General features: G+C 36.7%; 1 protein-coding gene across 1 annotated transcript in view; it reads left to right on the top strand.

The window, feature by feature from the left end:
- Positions 1-19,671, top strand: part of LOC105329994 (DNA polymerase theta) — a 33,723-nt gene extending 14,052 nt beyond the window's left edge. The window contains exons 11-29 of the mRNA XM_011431527.4: positions 255-467; positions 600-742; positions 3,785-3,959; positions 4,331-4,485; positions 4,945-5,144; positions 5,601-5,725; positions 7,984-8,227; positions 8,784-12,025; positions 12,800-12,934; positions 13,271-13,558; positions 13,847-14,059; positions 14,301-14,428; positions 14,664-15,033; positions 15,280-15,402; positions 15,742-15,926; positions 16,120-16,231; positions 17,056-17,180; positions 18,600-18,732; positions 19,421-19,671. Of these exons, the coding sequence (XP_011429829.3) occupies positions 255-467; positions 600-742; positions 3,785-3,959; positions 4,331-4,485; positions 4,945-5,144; positions 5,601-5,725; positions 7,984-8,227; positions 8,784-12,025; positions 12,800-12,934; positions 13,271-13,558; positions 13,847-14,059; positions 14,301-14,428; positions 14,664-15,033; positions 15,280-15,402; positions 15,742-15,926; positions 16,120-16,231; positions 17,056-17,180; positions 18,600-18,732; positions 19,421-19,635 (6,524 nt within the window). The 3' untranslated portion in view covers positions 19,636-19,671. The remainder of the gene's footprint in view (positions 1-254; positions 468-599; positions 743-3,784; positions 3,960-4,330; positions 4,486-4,944; positions 5,145-5,600; positions 5,726-7,983; positions 8,228-8,783; positions 12,026-12,799; positions 12,935-13,270; positions 13,559-13,846; positions 14,060-14,300; positions 14,429-14,663; positions 15,034-15,279; positions 15,403-15,741; positions 15,927-16,119; positions 16,232-17,055; positions 17,181-18,599; positions 18,733-19,420) is intronic.
- The last annotated feature ends 339 nt before the right edge of the window (positions 19,672-20,010 follow it).

Genomic DNA, 20,010 nt, shown 5'->3' with positions numbered 1-20,010 from the left:
AACCAAGATACCATTCTTAGAGAAACATTTATTACATTGTACCTATGTATGCTACTTTGTTTGAGTTTATTAAAAAAAAACCACATGAAAACATCAAATTGAATGTTAACAGAATTTGTAACCAGTTTCTCCCTCTTTCTGGTTAAAGGTTTGATGAGGGGATATGTTGGAAAAGTTAGAAATAAATGAATTGCAAAAATATTATGTAACTAACACACATGTTAGCTATTGGAACTAGCTCCTCCCACTTCCAGGTTTGACCTTTGACGAGAGGGACATTTTGGAGGGAGCTTTCAGGCAAGGTGCAGTCAAGGTCCTTATAGCGACCTCGACCCTGTCCTCTGGGGTCAATCTCCCCGCACGACGGGTCATCATCAGGACACCGCTGTTTCATGGTAAAACCATCGACTTCCTGACCTACAAACAAATGATTGGAAGGGCGGGGAGAAAGGGCGTTGATACCCAGGGTAAGAAAATCATATTACAATCTGATTTTGTTTAGTTATAATGTTGTGAAAGTAGATCAGTTTTAGCCAAAGCTAGTATTTGATAAATCTTCTAAAGAAATTAAGACTTCAATGATTATACATGCATTATAGGGGAGAGCATCCTGATCTGTAAACCTGGCGAGCGGAGTAAGGCTGTGACTCTAGTACAGTCTGCACTGCCCCCTGTCAGCAGTTGTCTCATCAAAAACCAAGGGGAGCAACTCAGTTCCAGCATGAAGAGAGCTATTCTAGAGGTCTGGATTATTTCTGTGATTTTTAGCTCACCGAGACGAAGTCAGGGGGAGCTTATGCTATACCCTCGGCGTCGGCGTCGGCGTCGGTGTCGGCGTCGGCGTCGGCGTCCGGACCTGGTTAAAGTTTTTGTTGCAGGTCCTGTATCTAAGCTATTACTTGTCCTATCTTCACCAAACTTGCATGGATGATGCATCTGGACCTACTTATGGACTTGAAAGACTTGGATGCTGAATCTGAGTCCTAAATTTTAGATGCTGGAAGAGGTTAAGGTTGTTGGACCAGGTTAAAGTTTTTGTTGCAGGTGCCCTTTGATAGCAATATCTAAGTTACTGCAGGTCCGTACTTCACCAAACTTGCATGGATGGTATGTCTTATGATACTGATGCACCAGACAGGCTTGAGTGCTGAATCTGAGCTATTGGTTTTGGATGCTGGAGGAGGTTAAGATTTTTGGAGCAGGTTAAAGTTTTTGTTGCAGGTGCCCTTTGATAGCAATATCTAAGTTACTGCTGGTCCGTACTTCACTAAACTTGCATTGATGGTGTGTCTTATGATACTGATGCACCAGGCAGGCTTGGATGCTGAATCTGAGCTATAGGTTACAGATGCTGAAGGAGGTTAAGGTTTTTAGAGCTGGTTAAAGTTTTGAAACAGGAGCCCTCTGATGATTATATCTTAGTAATTACTTGTCCTAACTACACCAGACTTCCATGGATGGTATGTCTTATGATACTGATGCACCAGACAGGCTTGAGTGCTGAATCTGAGCTATAGGTTTCGGATGCTGGAGGAGGTTAAGATTTTCAGAGCAGGTTTAAGTTTTTGTTGCAGGTGCCCTTTGATAGCAATATCTATTGCAATATAAGCAATATATTGTCTTATGATACTGATGCACCTGACGGGCTTGAATGCTGAGTCTGAGCCATAGGTTTCAGATGCTGGATATGGTTAAGTTTTTTGGAACAGGTCACATGTTTAATAGATAATAGTACTATTTCAAACTTGCATAGTTGATTAAACTGTAATATGAATGAATCACAGAGGAAGCTTCAGATGCAGAGCTTGATCTCCATTATCAAGGATGCTAAAAAATATATCTTAGTCATTACAGGTCCTAACTTCACCAAACTTGAATGGATGGTGTGTCTTATGATACAGATGCACCTGACAGGCATTGATGTTGAATCTGAGCCATAGGTTGCAGATGCTGGAGCAGGTTAAGGTTTTAATTGCTAGTGCCCTCTGATGATGATATCTTAGTTATTACTGGTCTGAACTTCACCAAACTTGCATGGAGATGCGTCTTATGTATACTGATGCACCTGACAGGCTTGAATGCTGAATCTGAGCCATAGGTTTCGGATGCTGGATGAGGTTTAGTTTTTTTGGAACAGGTCACATGTTTTATAGATGATAGCTTGCATAGTTGATTTAACTATATTATAAATGAAACGCAGAGGTTGCTTCAGATGCAGAGCCTGATCTCCATTATCAAGGATGCTAAAGAAATCTCCTACCTCACTCAAACCTGCTCGATAGATAGATGTGTTTGTTGATAAATGATATAACATGATTCCTATGATATAGTATTGTATAGTATGAAACAATATTTTTTAATATGATACAATATAATATCATATGTTATATGATACGATATAATATTTTATCAATTTTTTTGATATTTTATGTTATGATATTGTTTCATGATATCGTTATGTATCGTATTGTATATTATGATACAATATTGTATAATATTATGTAATATTATATTGTATTGATAATTTATTATTTTATCACATGATACTATTACATAAGATAATGCAAAATATAATACTGTATCCTATGATACAATATTGTATATTCTATAATATTGTATCATACGATATTGTATTATTTGATATTAGTTTCTATAATATAGAATTATATCACATGAAATTGTATAATATGATACTGTAATATTATATAATATCGTATCATACGATATTGTATAATATGACATTGGTTTATAATATGATATATTATCACATCACATGAAATAGTATTGTATGATATTGTAAAATATATTATTGTATCATATGATACAATATGTATTATATAATGTTGTATTATATATTTTACTTTATCACATAATATTGTATCATTTGATATGATACAATTTTGTATCAAATTATATTGTATCATATGATACAATATCATATTATGTTTCAAAAATGATACAGTATCATACAATATCATACTATATTATACAATATAATATCATATGTTTCACTGTTATGATGTATTATGTAATATGATATTGTAATATAATACTATATTGTTTTATATATAATGATATTATATTATAATATTACAATACAATGTCATATCATACGTTACAATATCATATGTTGTAAATATGATAGTATGCAATATTTAATTTTATATTATTGTATTGATTAACATATAAACATATGATTTTCATACAATTTTTTAACAGATGATATACAATATTGTATCAAAACAGAATCCATGAATATCATAAAGTATGATTTTCATTTAATATGATAAAGGTGGTCTCATAAAGGTGATGTCTCGTCTCGGTGAGCTTTGTAATCTGTGATTACCTATGTTTATTATCTCCTTTAGTAGAAGAGATCTGTATAAAGATACTGTAAACCTACTTTTATTCATGTGCGAGAAATATTCGCGAGGTTTGCATGAGCTTATTTCTCGCCACGAATCAGTATTTGCCATATAATTATTTTTTTAAAAAAAAGTGTGGATAAGGCTTGGTGAAAATTACTTGATGCGAACCAGTTCATCTCAAGTAAATCACGAAATAAAGTCGTCGTGAATAATAGTCGGTTTACAGTATAGTAATATATTCAAGACTATTATGTGAAATTTTTGTAGGTTATAAAAGTTTGATAGAGCTAAAGATATAATTCCTAAACTTTTTTGGTAGAAAGATTTTTATTAGGTACAGTACAAAGTGTCATGTATGTAGGCCACTGTCTAGTCAAAATTTGTATTCAGGTTTCTGTTGTATGTTTGTTGTACAGATAGTTGTGAGTGGTGTAGCTGACTCGGTGACTGATGTGACAGCCTATGCGTCGTGTACCATGTTGGCAGCTTCCTTGGACACCAGCTCTGACCAAACACAAGGCATGATTTCTGCCTGTATTCAGTTCTTGCAGGAGAATGAATTTGTGTCTCTACAGAGAGTCCGGTCCTCAGGTTTGTATCGTACTGACCCTTGAGAAGGCTTTACAGTTTAGAATCTCATGTTTTGTGATAATATAGGATTTTTATCCAATGTGTTGAGTTTCCTTTCTCAAAGCATAAGTCAGAAAACACACAAGGTGGATACAAATCTTTCACTTTATTTGTTGTGTTAAGAGAAATGTATATTTTTTTTAATAAGCCCTCTGACAATGAGGGCAAAACTTATTGGGGATGGCCTGAGAGAAAGGGGGGGGGGCATTGATTCTGCACACATGTATATAAATAAAAATTTCACTGTCATGGCATGATTATTTAACCAATTTTCTGCATTGTGTGGTGTGTCATGTTTAGATATGTGTACATGTAGCTAGACTTGTTTGTAGATGGAGTTTATGAAGACCGCTTTGTCCCAACACAACTCGGTGCAGCTGTTCTTGCCTCCAGTCTGTCCCCAGACGAGGGTCTGTCTGTGTTTGCTGAGCTTCAGAAAGCTCGACAGTGTTTTGTTCTGGAGAATGAGCTCCATATTGTATACCTGGTGAGTTTACCTGATATATTCAGCGAGTTTACTTTAGAATTGTGTAATTATCTACTGAATTTACTTCATATTGTTTATCCAATGAGTTTACTTCTGAATCATATCTTATATAAAGTGAGTTAACACCATTATATTGTATATCAAGTCAGTTTACAGTGCAGTTCATATTGTATATCTAGTGAGTTTATTTCATGATGAGCTTTTACTACATATTGTATACTCATTATCTAGTGAGTTAACCTCATAGGTTAGCTTCCTTTTGCATATGTATTCAAAGTTTACCTTTTACTTCATGTCATTTTGGTAAGTTTAATAAGTCAAGAGAGAATTTCCTTAGAAAAATAAACTGAATAGAAATGAAATTATCCAACACTGTGAAAGATATCAATGAAAATGTTCATTATGTAGTAGATATGTACCTTTTCTGACTGATGAATACATGTATTGTAACTTTTGAAGGTGACCCCCATCTACTCTCTGGACCTGGGGGCGGGGATGGACTGGTACAAGTTCTACTGCCTGTGGGACAAGCTGTCCCCTGACAAGAAGAGGGTGGCTCAGCTAGTTGGGGTCAGTGAAGCGTTTCTGACCCGGGCCATCCAGGGCAGGATACCAACCAAGACAGAGAACCAGATTCGGAGTCTGGCCATCCATAAGAGGTACAAACACAGGGTCACATCCGTACGTATTTTGTTAGTCTGGAAGGACACTTCAGATTACTATCACTGGAATGAATTACAATTCACACGTTCCATTAAAACTCTGACTTCTGTCAAATTTTCAAGATAGCAGATTTTTTTTGGCATGTAAACATTATGTTTTATTTTTGATTTTGTTAAGCATTATTGTCCATGTTGAAGGAAATAACTGACTGCAAAAAATAAGTTTGTACACAAATAGTACTTATTCATTTTTATCAGTAGATAGAAAATTTATGGAAATCATTTTGCGCAATTACATTTTGCTTTAGCCCTACCCAAAAACACATTAAAGGTATAAAAATAAAAATAATACACTGTATATGAGGAGAAAATATTGAAATTCCTCTCTTTATGTTAGAATTATAGAAATTTTTCGATAACAAATGAATCTTTTTATTTGGTTCTTTGAATAAGGTTCTACACCAGCCTCATTCTGAGCGACCTAGTCCAGGAAGTTCCCCTGGGTGAGGTGTGTCATCGCTATGGCGCCAACAAAGGCCAGCTCCAGTCCCTACAGCAGACAGCTGCCACTTTTGCAGGTGAGTCTAACTTCTTTAGTCTCTAACATTTCAACATTTAAGAGGGCTTGATGGTCGGGGCCATTTTAATACTTAAAGGAAGTGAACATGAAAAAATTATCAAGGGCTCAAATTTGTCTGTTTGATGTGTATAATGATATCTGAAAACCGTTTAGACAGATCTTTCCTCAGTAAAAAGATATACCACTTAGAATAACTAATTCTTGCAATCCATGAGCGCTGCCATATTGTTAAAATCATTACCTCCCTGCTGGGTTATCTCTAAGCATCTAAGAGAGGGCATCACTGATGCTGCCGTCAGTGAGACACATTGCATTTTTACACACGTGTAGTAACAGGGATAAAATGCCATCATCAAAATGTGAATGGAAACTTGAAAGGAATGTAAAGAGTTGTCATTTTAAACAGTGTTTATGGAGGAAGATTTTGGATCTCAGAATGATGCATTCCCACCAGCAGTTAATGTGACATGTAACTAAAATGGAATGTCCGTGAATCAGTGTTATTGTGACCTATTTTTTCTTGCACTCGGGAATTTCTTGTTTATGAGTTTGAACATTATGTGTGCTACATAAATGAGCACACAAGGTGCATTGCACAGCATCCTGACTTATAAAAAGTGTCTTAGTCCTGTTATTCTTCTGACAGCATAAACAGAACTGGCGTACATATCATCAAGATCTTATGTATAAAAAAAAAACAAATCAGAAAAATTTCCAGGGCATTGAAATAAAAAGTAACGGTAAGAAACCCCACATGGAAAATGGAATTACAATTCTATATTAATTTAAATTGAAATCTAAAAACAGCATTTTATTTATGTAAACACTAACTGCCACATGCATCTCCGTATAAACATCTGGAATGTGATGGTCTTATATTTCACAAATTAATTTATCTATATTCATTTTTTGTACATTTATAGAAATGTACTAAATCCTTGTCTTCTCATGACAGTACACAAAATTTTTCTTCACATCAAGGCATAATTTTTCTCCTCAACTTTTATCAACTCTGTACATAAACACTGGCCTAGTTCCAACATTGACCCAGTCACCAGCAGCAATGTGGCTTATCTACGTCAGAGAACAGATGCATGCTGGGGAATAATGAATTACCTCCATAAACCTTTCACTGAGAGTGTTAAATTGATAAAATCTCTTGATAGAAATAAACAAACAGGTAACAGGCCTCATTTTTAAGTTTCAAAAGGCTTTTATAATTTATTAAGCAACAATTATTTTTTTCATGTTCACTTCCTTTAATTAATCTCCTTGTAAACAAGAGCTCTAGATAAAGATATAGGAAAATGATCAAAACTTAAAGCTAGAATATTTTTACTTTTTCTGATCTAAATAATAGTTTTATGGCCAATGTTTAAGAAATGTGAATTTGAAAATGTTCACTTAGACATGAACTTGGTTGGGGATGTGCTCAAAAACCTCATTGAAGCCCAAGGGAATTAACTGCAGGTTCTTTTATCTTTCTTATCAAATTGTAGGTTCATGTGATTCCTGTAGATTAATTTATATCTTTTGAGTTTAAAATAAATTATTTTTTTAGACCACTTTCAAAGAGTAGAATTATTCATGTAGATTTTGCTTGTGAGTCATCTTCTTACGTTCAACTTGGCCAAATATGATATACAGGGATAATAGATTTTCTTAACTAATTATCTAAGGGTTTAGAGGTTAAAATCAGAATTTTAATGTATGGTATCTAAAAAATAACAAACTCCTGTATTTGTATGTGATAGAAAATAAATTAACAGTCTTTGAACAGTAACTAAGATTATTCCTACAAGTATGGTAACGGTTGTCTGTGTTATATGTCTTTCAGTACTTTCACTACTTTGATTATTCCTACAGGTATGGTAACGGTGCTCTAAGTTTTATGTCTTTCAGTACTTTCTGTACTTTGATTATTCCTACAGGTATGGTAACGGTGCTCTAAGTTTTATGTCTTTCAGTACTTTCACTACTTTGATTATTCCTACAGGTATGGTAACGGTGCTCTAAGTTATATGTCTTTCAGTACTTTCAGTACTTTGATTATTCCTACAGGTATGGTAACGGTTGTCTGTGTTATATGTCTTTCAGTACTTTCACTACTTTGATTATTCCTACAGGTATGGTAACAGTGTTCTGTGTTATATGTCTTTCAGTACTTTCACTACTTTGATTATTCCTACAGGTATGGTAACGGTGTTCTCTGTTATATGTCTTTCAGTACTTTCAGTACTTTGATTATTCCTACAGGTATGGTAACGGTGTTCTGTGCCAGACTTGGCTGGTACAACCTAGAGCTGATTCTTGGTCAGTTCCAGCACCGCTTGACCTTTGGCATTCAGCGAGAGCTCTGTGACCTTGTCCGTTTGACCTTGCTAAACGGTCAGCGAGCCAGAGTCCTGTATGATGGGGGGTTTCATACAGTGGCTGCCCTGGCTAATGCAAGTGTTTCTGACGTGGAAAAAATCTTCAAGAAATCCTCCCCATTTCAGAGGTTTGTTTCTACAGATTCTATATACTCTAAACTATTAGCTCTCTGGTTGATGATATTTGTATTCTGATAATTCTATAAAAAAAATCTTAAATTGTTACAAAACAGGAAGTTTTGGCTAAGATACTATGATTTTATGATTTCAGACCAAAAATATTTTAATACAAGTAACTGATAAGGAATTTCTATATTACAAGTAACTATCTGATTAGGACTTTATATATTACAAGTAACTGACTAGGACTTTATACATTACAAGTGACTGTCTAATTACGATTTTATATATTAACATGAAGTTCTGTATTAGTTTCCCCTTTGTCTAACAATTTGTATTAACCTCTCCTTTATTTAATTCAATTATTGTCTCCCTTTATATACATCAGTGTTTTTGTCTCCCTTTACACTCTTACTGCTACAGTTAATTTATCTTAAATTTTCTCTCCTTCATATCACAGTATGTATTTGTTTCCCTTTATATAACAGTATGTATTTGTTTCCCTTTATATAACAGTGTGTATTTGTTTCCCTTTATATAACCGTGTGTTTTTTTCCCCTTTAGCTCCAAGAAACTGGAGAATGAGACTGAGTGGGAGGCTGCCAGGCGACAGGAGAGTCGCTGTATCTGGTTGACCGGTCGTAAGGGGGCCACAGAGAGGGAAGCCGCGCAGGCCATTATCCAGGAGGCCAAGTCCCTAATCCAACAGGAGCTTGGAGGGCTGGGAATCCAGTGGAAAACTCCGGACACAAGGAACAGTCTGGAGGAGGGATCAAACCCGGATCAGAATGGGATGGACTGTTCCAGGGACCTGGATAAAAGTTCAAATAATCACCAGATTGGATTGATGAAAATGAAGCCAAAGGGGTCAGTGAGAAAGAGGAGATCTCTGAGTAGGAAGAGCCCTGGATTATCCCAGGCCAGGAGTTCCAGGGGTAAAGGCTTCGATAGACAGGAGAAGTCAGTGGTTATAAGTCCTCCAAGTTTCAACTCACAGAGTCGTAGGAACAAGAGTAATATTGGGACTGATTCAGACAGTGGGAATCCTTGTGATAAAGACTGTATTGTAATTGTTGATGACAGTAGTGGAGATCCCAATGAGAGACAGGGAAACAAAGAGATCCCAAGTATGAAAGATTCTGTTGTAAGACAGATTGAAGAACAGTCCTGTCAGCAGAGGAATACAAATAATCCAGAAGAGAGAGATTGTGAAAAAAATTGTACTTCTGAGGTCAGAGTACAACCCAATCATATGTATCATAAAGATCAGTTACAGAGAGATTTGGTAAAAACTAATGCAAACTGTAATGAAGAAGCAGGAAAAGAATTAACAGGACTACATGAGGCAAGAGAGAAACCAAGAGTGGAAGCCATCAAAGCCAAGCCCAGTGGATGTACAGAGAGAGAGAATGTGTCATCATCATCAGCATCATCATCATCAGCAGCAGCAGCATCATCATCATCATCATCATCATCATCATCTGTCATTAATTCATCATCAAGACCAGCTGAGGACTCGCATGTATTCAAATCCCCCATATCTTCTTCTGTCTCTACAGGGATCAAGAAATCGGGCCCAAAGACAAGAAGTACCTCTTCTCCATTTTCCACATTGTCTACATCATCCACATCTCTGGGTTCTTCCACAGCATCTGCAATGATGTCTCCTCAGCTGGCAAAAAACAAGAATGACATGATCAAAATACCTTCAGATGAAAGAAATGCTATGCCAAACCAAAGCATTCAAAGAGGAATACTGTCTGGTGTGCAAAAGAAAATTACCAATTCAACTGATTTAAAGACAGTGAATGGGAAGTTAAATGAGCATGAATATGATGTTAGAACAATAAATGAAAGAAGACAGAAAGCTGATTTAACACCAGAGGCTAACTTAGTGTTACTGGATAGAGGTGATTCAGAAGAGAGGAAAAAATTACAAGAGATCAAAGTTAACAAAACTATAGAGCCAATGATCTGCTCTGAAGATTTTGCAGACAGTTTTGTCTTTGAGTCACAGATGGATGGCAACATGGAAGCATTTCCAGGGCTGTGTATTGAAGATGTACAATCGCTTCAATCAAAGAAAACATTGGGTGATTCAGAGAAGATAAACAGTAAAATTGTTGTTGATGAAATAATAGAGAAACAAATTAATTCAAATGCAGTTTTTCAGCCCAATGGTAGTTCCTCTTCAAAGAAACATCTTGTGAGAAATGCTCACATTGTAGTTGAGAAACAGAGAACTAATACAGCTTTGAGTACCGCTGATGCAGCTACGGTAAACAAGGAACAATGGGATGATGAGCATTCAACAGATGGAAATGATATGAACCTTAGCTGTAGTCTGCTTTCATCACATGATGTGTCATGTGACCTCCTGCCAGCTAGTAACTTCGAGAGATGCATGGTGTCAGATGACGAATCTGATGTCTGTAGAGATGAGTCGTACAGGGACCTCAGAATTCCCTATCTGAGTGGACAGGAGGCATGTTTCAATGGTAATGAGAGGAAAGCTGACCCAACACTGGGGGGATATCAGATTTCACAGGGTCTGTTGCAGGAGCTTGATGAAACTTTCAGTGAAGACTATAGTCAAGGGTCAAAAGGTCAGAGTCAAAGGTCAGCTGGTCAAGGAGGTTCATTTAAAAATGATAAGAAGCAAAACAATGATAGCATAGATGGCATGAAAGCCTCAAAAGTAGAACAGGGTAAGGCAGCAGAACAAAATTTAAAAACTTTTGAAAAGAAGAATAATGGTCAAGTAATTGAGAGGAAGATGGAGGAGGCAGAGGTTGGAGTAACAGAAGAGATGGACGACTCTCTGACTTTGTCGATGGTGTATGAAGTGATAGAGAACTGTGATAAGGGGCAGTGCAATAAAAACTTAAACTCAAAGACAGATGAGTCCAATACCAACCAACTGACATCTAGGAGGAGTTCTCAGCGCAATGCTAAATCAAATTCAAAAAAGACAAATGAAATCAAATGTGAGGAGCTAAAATCAAAAAAGAGTTCAGAGTGCAATAAAAGATCGACTTTAAAGTCAAAAGAGTCCAGTTTTACCAAAGTGAAATGTAATAGAAGTTCACAAGACAAGGACAAGAGACTAAGTCCAGGAACACTGGCATTTCTGGATGATCTTCACACCAGCCTAGATACAGACAGTGACACCATAGTAATGAAGACCCCATTGTGTCAGAGGAGAAGGGGAAATAACAACAATGAGGGATCAACAAGGGATAGTGTAGTGATGGATGAAGATTTACAGAATGGTTATTCTGGAGCGGATAATGTTAGAACAAGCGAATGCCTGTCTCCCACCCCTCCTAGACTTAGTCTTGTTAATTCACCAAAAACCATCCGAAAGGCCACGCCCAATAGACATAGGCCTCAGAAACAAGATGACAGAAGATCAGCAAGAAAGAATATGGAATCATTGGGAGTGTCCATGAAGAACTCCAAGGTTCCATTTGTGGAAAGTGCTAAATCCGCTGAGAAGGAGGTAAGGGAATGGAATTCTGGGAAGCTTGAGAGCCCCACAGGGGAAGATCCCCCCTATGTGGAGAGAGGGCCAGTGGTCGATCCCAACGAGACTGGTATACCTCCCTCCCAGGGTGCTTTCACCATCATCGATGTGTGTGCTGACAAGGTGCTGTTTGATACTTTCATTAAGGAGTGGAATTGCCAGCCATCCTTTGCTATCTCACTGGCCTGTATAAACAAGCCTAGAGACCCTGTAACCACTACTGGAGGAATTGGGGCCAAGTTTACTGAAGCAGGGGACACAGGCCATAAGTCTTCTAAAGGTATGTAAAAACATCCCTGTACATAAACCAAATTGAATGTCACTTTAGGGAGTATAGGCATCTCAGTCAGGGGACACAGGCAATAAATTTTGTAATGGTACGTCAAACCTCTGCTGTTTTTTTTTTTATCAGACTGAGTACAATGATTTAGTTACCTCAGAAGTACAATATTCACTGAGCTGGAGGCGAGGTGATATTGTACTTCTGAGGTAGCTAAATCATTGTATTGATGGAAAAAAAACGGCAATAATAATTTCATTATGTGATTCAGCGACAGACTGATACAGACACATCAAATTGAGTGTAATCAAGCGAATATTTTAGTTTGAAGCCATGTAATCTAGCTATGGGTCGTTGGTCTCTGTGTAGCTAGTTAAAGTATAAAAAAAGAGGAGGAAGCCAAAACAATTTTTTGCTGTTTTAGATAAAATAAAAAAGATATTGATTTTAGGAAAAATTATAAGTAAGCAAAACATAAAAACAATCCCTTTAAGTTAAGCAATAGTGTTTTGTTAATCTGATCCAACACAATCAAGTGGTCTGTTAAATCTACTTCCAGTATAATTTTGATTTTGATTCATTAATAATAATAAATCATTCACATATTTGAGTTTTGTAAAAATTATCAAAATGTATCTTAAATATTAATTATGCCCAAGAATACTTTTCTAAATGTGCAATGTTTTCAGAGGCAGCAAAAAATAGTGCTACTGTAAGTTGATTGCTAGCTGCACTCTTAGTACTTTGATTATTGTTATTTTATTATCCTCACAGTGAAAACAACTGAGCCTGGAGTTGCCTCCCGTGGGATACCTGTGTGGGGTGTAAACCTGGTAATTACAGGTGTGGCGGTCAGCTGGGGGGACAGGGATGCCTACTTCATCACCTTGACCTCAGAAAATATAGAAGGTATGTTGTACAAAATTATGTTAAGCTGGGTCCACTGTAATAAATGGTACTCTCTCCATGCTTAGAAGAAGTGCATACATTTTATAGTTTCATTGCGACCAAATAACTTGGCCATATAAATGTACATGTAAGATGTATGTCCACACAGGTGAGGACAGTACAATGAAATACTACAAACTGCTTAGATGCAACAGCTAATATAGGAGTTGAAGGGAAAGCATTGAGGAAAGAGAAAAATTGCAGACAATGCTCTTTACACGTTATGTTTAGTTTTAGTATTCATGGTAGGTGAAAGCAGTCTTTTTATGTCAGTTTGTTCAATTTTTTATTCTACAGATGAAGAAGACACCGATTTGTCTCCCCCTGACCTTGATAAGTCTCTCTCTGTGACAGCGAGGCTGGCAGCCATAAGGCAGGTGTTGGAGAGAAAGGACAGCTTCACAGTCATTGCTATGGATGCCAAGGCCTGTTATGGGGCCCTAGAAAGGAGCTGTGGAATATGTTGTCAGGGGAAATTCCAGGACCCTAAAGTAGCCACCTGGTTACTGGACCCTGGGGCAAAGGAAAAGAATTTACACCGCATGGTCCATGATTACCTCCCTTTAGAAGCATTTCTATTAGAAGGTTATCTATTACACTTTTCTTCATATGCATTAGAGGTTACTTTATAATGAATTCTTGTAAAATGTTCTGAAGTTTTGAACTTTTGAAAGACTCTTAAAAATTGATACATTAATTCTTTTAGAAATAAGTGTTTTAAATCTGCTTTTCTTCTCTTCAAGTGAGAAATTCAATGTGAAGGCTAAGTTCAGAGTTTACTTGGTATTACAAGACTGTGTCAAGTTTATTAAGTTGCATAAACACTATGAATAATTGAGAATAATAAACTTTGAATTTGTTTGTTCCTTGCAGACATAGGGGGAGGGGTGGGTTATGGGAGTATTGGGATGTCCCCTGAGAACCCTGGGTCGAGTCGAGTGAGGTCGTGTACAGAGGCTGTACTCCTCACCCACCTGATGCAGTTCTACACTCTGTGTCTGACCAAGGAGAACCTGTGGACAGCCTTCCTAAATATAGAGATGCCTTCTCTAATCACACTGTCTCGGATGGAGATGAATGGCTTTGGTAGGTATTGGTTTATACCTTAACATAGAGATGCCCTCTCTAATCACATTGTCTCGGATGAAGATGAATGGCTTTGGTAAGGGATAGTCTTTCTGAATGTAGATTTAACAGTAACTGTGTGGGTCTATACATTTACTCCATTGTCTTGTGGGGAAACTGAATGCAGGACTAACTGAATACAAGACATTATTAGCAGAACTTTTAAATTGTATTTTATTTAGGTACTAACTTTTGTCTTCAGGTTTCAATGATGAGGAGTGTGAGAGACAGAAAAATATAATGGTAGCTCGACTCGGTGATCTGGAGGAGCAGGCGTACCGCTGTGTGGGACACCAGTTCTCTCTGACCTCTACTGAAGATCTCTCACAGGTAAAACACATACATTGTTGTAATTAAAGGGGAGAAATTGAAGAACTCTCACAAGTAAAATTAAATGTGTACCTTGTCGAAAAAGTCCAAAAATTCTTATTATAAAAATGTGCGTAATTCAAATTAGAAACTACATGTACTTGTCATGCAAAATAACATCATTGATTTTAAAATAAATAAACATCGACGAAATCAACTCCCGGCAGTTCGTCAGTACTTTGATTTTTTTTTACAGATTCTATTTATAGAACTACAGTTACCTGTGAATGGTGATCCAAGTAGTTTGGGACAGCCAATGAGACCCAATCGCAGGGCCCCAAACAGTCATCGAGGACGACAAAAATCTCAATTCTCCACCACTAAAGAAGTTCTGGAGAAGCTGCGCCCCCTGCACCCCTTCCCAGGGATCCTATTGGAGTGGCGAAGAATCAGTGGTTCTCTGACTAAAGTGGTATTTGCTCTGCAGAAAGAGAAGGTGTATTGTGAGAATCTAGGGATGCACAGGATCTTCACAGACGTCCAGTATTTCACCGCCACAGGCAGAGTCAGTCTGTCAGAACCCAATCTACAGAACGTCCCTAAAGACTTTCTCATTTCTGTGTCAGGTTTGTACAAAAAGTCCCTGAAGACTTTATCATATCTGTGTCAGGTTCGTACAGAACATCCCTAAAGACTCTCTTGTCTTGGTCTGGTACAATCTACAGAGTGTTACAAAAGATTCTTATCAATGTCTTGGGTTTAAGACAGAATATACCAAAAATTTGTTTCCTTGATTTATTTCTGTTTTCAATCATCAGTGAGTGTACTTTAAGTCTTGTAAATGGCAGACAATAATCAATGTTTTATTGTAGCTCCAGTAGAAAACTTCAATCAATGGGATACTGCTGGCCATAGAAACAAGAACCGTAACTCTGGACAGTCTGCTGACTCCTCCTTTAATGTCAGCATGAGGCACGCCTTCATTCCTTTTCCAGGTCAGGCTTTAGATTAAATTAAAATTTGTAATGTTTACATGCATATTTCTCTCCAAGATTGACTCAAATTGAAAATTTGCAAATAAAAATAGTTTCTATCGAGTTTCCAAACAAAAATCTTTTGTCTACTTTAGTGTTTACACTACGAAGAATTGTCATCTTTGATAGTTACCTAATCACTTGTGTTTATGTTATTTGCTGTTTATTCTCCTGTACTTTTGTTATATACATTGCATCAGACTGTTGAATTGAGCAGACGACAGTTTTAAAAGTACTTAATAAATGATATTCACCCTGAATAGATACCTAATTCATTAATCAGACTGTTGGTTTGGGCAGGAGGTGTGTTGCTGGCAGCTGACTATTCTCAATTAGAGTTACGCATGATTGCACACCTATCCCAGGATTCCAAGCTGATCAGGATCCTTAACGGGGACGGAGACGTGTTCAAGCTTATCACGGCCCAGTGGAAGTCAATCAGCGTAGAGGAGGTCACGCCTGAACAGAGGCAGCAGGCCAAACAGGTGAGTTCAGAGGTCAAGAATGTTAGGTCATGGGTCAAGCAGAAGAGGTCATATAAGAGTTAGAATGTTGGTCAGAGGTTACAAGCTCGTTGTAGACACATTAGATTTTTTAGTGCAATATTTATTTACAAAAGAGGTAATATCAATGAACTGTTTCAAAAGTTGTCAAGACAGTGTTTGATTTGTTGTACAGATCTGCTATGGGATGATTTATGGTATCGGGGCCAAGGCCCTGGGTGACACGCTGGGGGTGGAGGAGAATGATGCAGCTGCCTTCATACAGACCTTCAAGTCCAAATACCCAGGTAAGGCCGTAAGAATACATTACTTGGTTCTCAGGCCAATATTTTCAAAAACAGTTGCGAATTGGTGGTGTTTTGTGATTTCTTATTTCATTAAGAAAAAAAAAGAATGTAGGATTTTGCTTTTCTTTTTACAAATTGCAATTCTCATTATATCAATATGAAGAAAAAGCAATGTTTTAAAGCACATAAACAGTTTTCTAACAGTAATTGTGTCAGTCTAAGATTTATTAGCTCAAACTTGAAAATTTAAAACTTTAAAAATGATACATGTAATAATTCTGAAGCAGGTGGACTTGGAAACAATTTGTTGAGTACAAGACTTAAAATGCGATTGGGCATGGGTCCTCTAATTTAAACCTGTTCACAACAACATGCTATGAGGAGGCAATTCTTTTATTTTGATGAACAGAGTTGTAAAGGAAAACTTTCATGATAGGGTATTGAATTTTATGGCTTTTTAAAAAAGTTATACCAGGAATCATATTCAAAGGATAAACAGTTTAAAACATCCACAGAAAATAATGGAGGTAAAACCCTTGGATTACCACAATCACATCAATACTCTATCTGAATTTCCTAAACCTATGTGTTTACCCTGAGATATCATACTACATGTACCATTTCCTATTATTTTATATACCCCATGCAACAAGCTGTTGTGGGGGGGGTGGGGGGGGTTGGGGGGTATAATGGTTTTGACCAGTGAGTCTGTCTATCTGTCTGTCAGACAGTCCTGTGGTGTTTTTTTTTGGTCCGCACAGCTCCTCTTAGACTGGTCCAAAGAATTTTTGAAACTTTGTAGATGATATCATAAATTTTTACAGGAATGAGGCGCTACCTGAAAGACACTGTTGACAAATGTTGTAAGAATGGGTATGTGGAGACAATAAGTGGACGACGCCGTTACCTGCCATCCATCTCCAACAAAAACTCCTATGTCAGGGCCCATGTAAGTACACATACATGTCTTCCAAACCAACAAAAACCCCTATGTCAGGGCCTATATTCGGGTAATTAATCCACATAAAAAAAATCCTGGTGTAAGGGCCAATATATAAATAATCCACATCAACAAAAATAACCCTAATTCAGGGATATAAAAGTTAAACAAGCTCATTTTTTATCTCAGTCTTACTTTCCCTTTAATATATGGCTCCGTGGCTAGCTGCAGGTCTGTAGCTCCCAGTCTATAAAATTCGGATGGACGTCCCGTAAGTGAAGTGGAGCAGTTTGTTTACACATGAAAATGGCGACTCTCAATCTCAACGTAAATTAATATACTTCGTTTTCCGAGGTCAGTTAGCATGTGTAATAGAAAGTCTGAGGCAAGCAAAGTGATGATATCAGTAGTAAATTTCCTGAAAAAATTAATGGTACTAACTGTTTTCACAGAATTTGTGTGCAAATAAGGTTAATCAGTCCAAATCTAGTGCAATTTTTTGTGCGCCGTAAATTGCAGATTTTTATTATGGGAGGCACCACAGGGGCCAAGCCCGTTTTAACATTAATTTCAATAAATTTATGTTAAAACGGGCTTGGCCCCATGTGGGAGGCACTGTAGCTCCCAGGTTGTCCATCCAAATTTTTTCAGACTGGAAGATTCAGATCTGCAGCTACATGTAGCTCCATGGCCTGAAGCTAACATGGCCCCTGAAACAGCTGCTCCCAGTCTCAAAAAATTTGGATGGATGTCATGACCAGGTTATCCGTCTGATTTTTTCCAGACTGGGAGCTACTGACCTGTCCCCGGGGCCATAAAACTTAGATGGGTTCACTTTTGATCTCAGTCTCATTTTTACAAAAGGATTATGAAGTGGAAAAGAGATTAATAATGAGACTTTCTAACTTTTATGGCCCCGGGGCCTGCAGCTAGGCCCAAGTAAGTACATGTAAATGTATTTAATTAGTGTGTTTAGGTTTTTTCATCTTTTTTAGAATGAGGGCTTTATATTAAAAATTCTTGTATTACTACCTAATATTTCTCTTTAAATTGTGTGCGATATTTAAGAAACATAACTATAAATGTATCAATGAGATCCTCTGCTTTGTGTGTAATGGTACTTGGTAATTGGGAATAAGATTTTACAAATGTAGGACCAGTTCATAGTTTACAGTATTATGCACAATGAATGGTTAAGCCAATTAAATGTATCTGTATTAGTTTAAATGATTTTAGCTTCTGAAAGTCTTGTTTACTTTTTTGCCTAGTTTGTTCTTTCATTTCTCTCTTTTTCCCCTTCACTATCTATCTCTCTGTTCTGTGATCTGTTTATAAAACAAATATGGAAACCTCTCTTTCTCTCATATGTCTATCTGTATTTTATAAATACATGTTATTGCAATTTTTAGGATTTTTTTTGAATCACAGGCTGAGAGACAGGCTGTCAACACCACAGTTCAGGGGTCAGCAGCTGACCTTGTCAAGGTCGCTATGAACAGGATCAATGATAGATTGTCTGCCATGTTTCCACTTTCTAAAAAATCAATCTCCTTTAAAGAAGGTAAGCAATTCAGATGGAAACCAACAACACAGTGTAAAATACCTTTGCAGATTAATTGTACATTTATCAGAGGTGTGCATATTGCTAGGATTTTCGATTTCTTATTATTTTTGAAAAAAAAAATACCTGCTGTTGAACTTAGTTATTTTTGGCAAAATATTGCAAATAGGGTACCCCATTTCTCTGGATAGGTAGTGTTCATCAATTCAGGGTGACAAATGGATTATGGATACTGTTAACACAAAAGAAAACCCGGTTTGCTGGTCACATTGACAGCTTTTCTCTTGTTAAAGAAATTGCTAAATAGTTAATAAAAAGTTTTTTTTGTGAATATGATTCACAGAAATCATTCACTAAATGATTGAAAAATAATAAATAAAATTTATTCCACTTTATATCCCCAAATTTAGATACTAGTAGTTCAAATTCAACCGAGGGTAGATGAATGCCATTTTAACCCGGAAAAGACAAAATTTTGCCTGTACTGACTATCAAAATATTTAAAAAAATAATAATAAGGGTTTCAAAAAATCATGTTTTGTCTAGAAATCAATAAGCATTATTATTCAAACTGATGAAATATTAATTAGATTGAATTTTTCTTGTTTTGTAAACATTGAATGGTTTGTTTGTTGTGACTTTGATTTGAATTGTATGTAATTCATAGAGCAGTGTACTGCGATTGTAGATGAGGTACAAGGAATCAAGCTGTCGAGTGACCGGTGTTGTCTGGTTCTACAACTCCACGATGAACTTATCTACGAGGTCACCGAAAGCTGTCTGGGTCAGGCTGCTAAAGTCATCAAGGAAGAAATGGAGACAGCAATGACCTTGTCTGTGAAAATGCCTGTCAAGGTCAAAAGTGGGTTGTCATGGGCAACAATGCAAGATTTAGCAGTTTGAGTAAGGCACAGAAGAGAGAAGATGTAAAAAGAATGATGACTTTCAAAACGTCTTTCATATTAGATTGTTAGCAGCAACTCAGGAATTTTATCTGTGATATACAAATGTAATTGTAAATTTCATTTGAAAACTGTATTTATTTTTAATGAGTCTTATTTGTAATCATTTACCATCATATTTTGTTTATGATTAAATGGTTGAAAGATTGCAGGTATTGTAATAAAATAAAATGTGGCAGAAATGTTATGATTGTATTAAAACTACTAAATGAAACAAATCTTTCTTGTTTACTTATATGAGAGGTCTAAACCTTTGAGCATGTCTACAGAACTCGCATTTCACAACCAGATGTTTCGGACATGAATCACAAATCTT

Source organism: Magallana gigas, chromosome 9 (genome assembly GCF_963853765.1).
Source record: "Magallana gigas chromosome 9, xbMagGiga1.1, whole genome shotgun sequence".
In the NCBI taxonomy this organism is placed as follows: Eukaryota; Metazoa; Mollusca; class Bivalvia; order Ostreida; family Ostreidae; genus Magallana; species Magallana gigas.
Note: the sequence above shows the minus strand (reverse complement) of the source record. Positions and strands in the feature narration are given on the sequence as shown.